Source organism: Chanos chanos, chromosome 6 (genome assembly GCF_902362185.1).
Source record: "Chanos chanos chromosome 6, fChaCha1.1, whole genome shotgun sequence".
Taxonomy (NCBI): Eukaryota; Metazoa; Chordata; class Actinopteri; order Gonorynchiformes; family Chanidae; genus Chanos; species Chanos chanos.
The window spans coordinates 5,541,011-5,542,546 of NC_044500.1; the positions used below are offsets into that span (position 1 = coordinate 5,541,011).

Consider the following 1,536-nt stretch of genomic DNA (forward strand, 5'->3'; position numbering starts at 1 on the left):
TTTTTTTTGTGTGTGAAGATCATCTCTTTAAAGTGAGAAATCAAAGTGATGTCTAAAGAGAGACCTGGAATGTCCACAGTTAAGAGTTCCGGTTCTAGACTCTATGTTCTAGAGCCTGGTCTGTAAAAACCATCATTCTGTGATACAGATTGCATAAAAAGAGAGAGAGAGAGAGAGAGAGAGAGAGGAGAGAGAGAGAGAGAGAGAGAGAGAGAGAAAGAGAGAGAAAGAGAGAGAGAGAGAGAGAAAGAGAGAATTAAGTTTTTGTCATTTTAAGCCCCCTCCTCCCTCCCCCACACTCTTCTCTAAGAAAAGATATTTATTTTTGCAATTCCAAATAGAGGTTTGAGGGACCAGGAGAAAACCAACACATCTCTCTCTCTCTCTCTCTCTCTCTCTCTGTCTTCTTTCTCTTTCCTTTTGGTTCTTCTCCTCCCTTCTGTTAAGAGCAGCTAGAAGAGGGGCAGATCAGTTCTGGAAGTCATTTTGTAGAATTTTTTCATTCTACAAAGAAAGAAAAAAAGAAAGAAAGAAAAAAAGACGGAGAAAAATCATTTTCCTAATTTGTTCCAAAGCAGTAGGGTCAGAAAGGTCAAAGGTCGGTAGTGATCACGGGCGTGACCCCGTGAATCAGCATGGTTGGCCCAAGGTCACGGCTTAGAAGCTCCAGCTGATGCAGGTAGTCTTGGTAACGGCTCGTGTCCGCGGGGGGGCGGGGCAAATACAGGAAACGCACAGTGGGGGGTGGGTGGGGCTGGTCCAAGATCAGCCTATTAACAGCTTCCAAGTACTCGTCTGACAACCTGGCGGCGTTGCTAGGGAAACTGTTTGCGAAATCCCCCTCCTCTTCGATCTCTTCATCCTCACCTTCCTCTCTCCCTTCCCGCTCCAGCTCCTTCTCTTTCGTCATGATACCCTGGCGCTGCCAGTGCAGGGCAACCTGCGTATCCCAGGGAACCGTGTAAACGTCCGCTTTCATCCTCAGCTCTTTGAGGAGATGCCCAAGCTTGAGCTCCGCCCCTTTCAGGCTCCGCCCCGCCTCCACGCATAAAAAGAGGCGGAGCCTAGCCCGTTGCCAAGCGCGAGTCATGCTCAAGATGCACGCCAGCTGCAGCAGGAAGAGAGAACACGTGTCCACGTAGGTGCTGCTGTCTGGACGCAGGAGGTTTACGGGCCAGACGTCCACGTACACTTTACCCTTTAGCGCCAGCGTACGGTCAAACTGCCCGAAATACCGCGCCAACGCCACGTTCTTCGACATTTTCACCGCGTCGGCGATCACGCACACGTACTCCTGAGGGCCCAGAACCTTCCCGCCGAAGGACACGCCTCCGGGCTTGCCGTTGCCCTCCGAGGGCTCCCCGCCTCGAAGGGGCGGGAAGTGGAACGGCTGCTCATCCTGGTCCTCGGGGTCCTGAGAGAGGCCAGAGGTGTCCACAGAATTGCCTGCAGGGGAAGAACGATCCAGGAGCTGGTCGACAGGAGGACAGTCATCATAGAAACCCAAAACGAGAGTGTTCGGTCTCATCCCGCCTG

At 51.8% G+C, this 1,536-nt stretch overlaps 1 protein-coding gene across 2 annotated transcripts in view; it reads right to left on the reverse strand.

Annotated features, from left to right (window-relative positions):
- Positions 1-395: 395 nt before the first annotated feature.
- Positions 396-1,536, reverse strand: part of LOC115815758 (solute carrier family 12 member 9) — a 28,367-nt gene continuing 27,226 nt past the window's right edge. Inside the window, exons 13-14 of one of the 2 annotated variants that reach the window (XM_030778759.1) lie at positions 1,439-1,533; positions 396-1,357 (exon numbers count right to left, since the gene is read on the reverse strand). In XM_030778759.1, the coding sequence (XP_030634619.1) occupies positions 593-1,357; positions 1,439-1,533 (860 nt within the window). In that variant the 3' untranslated portion in view covers positions 396-592. Of the gene's footprint in view, positions 1,534-1,536 lie in introns of both variants that reach the window. The other variant, XM_030778758.1, reaches the window with a different exon arrangement.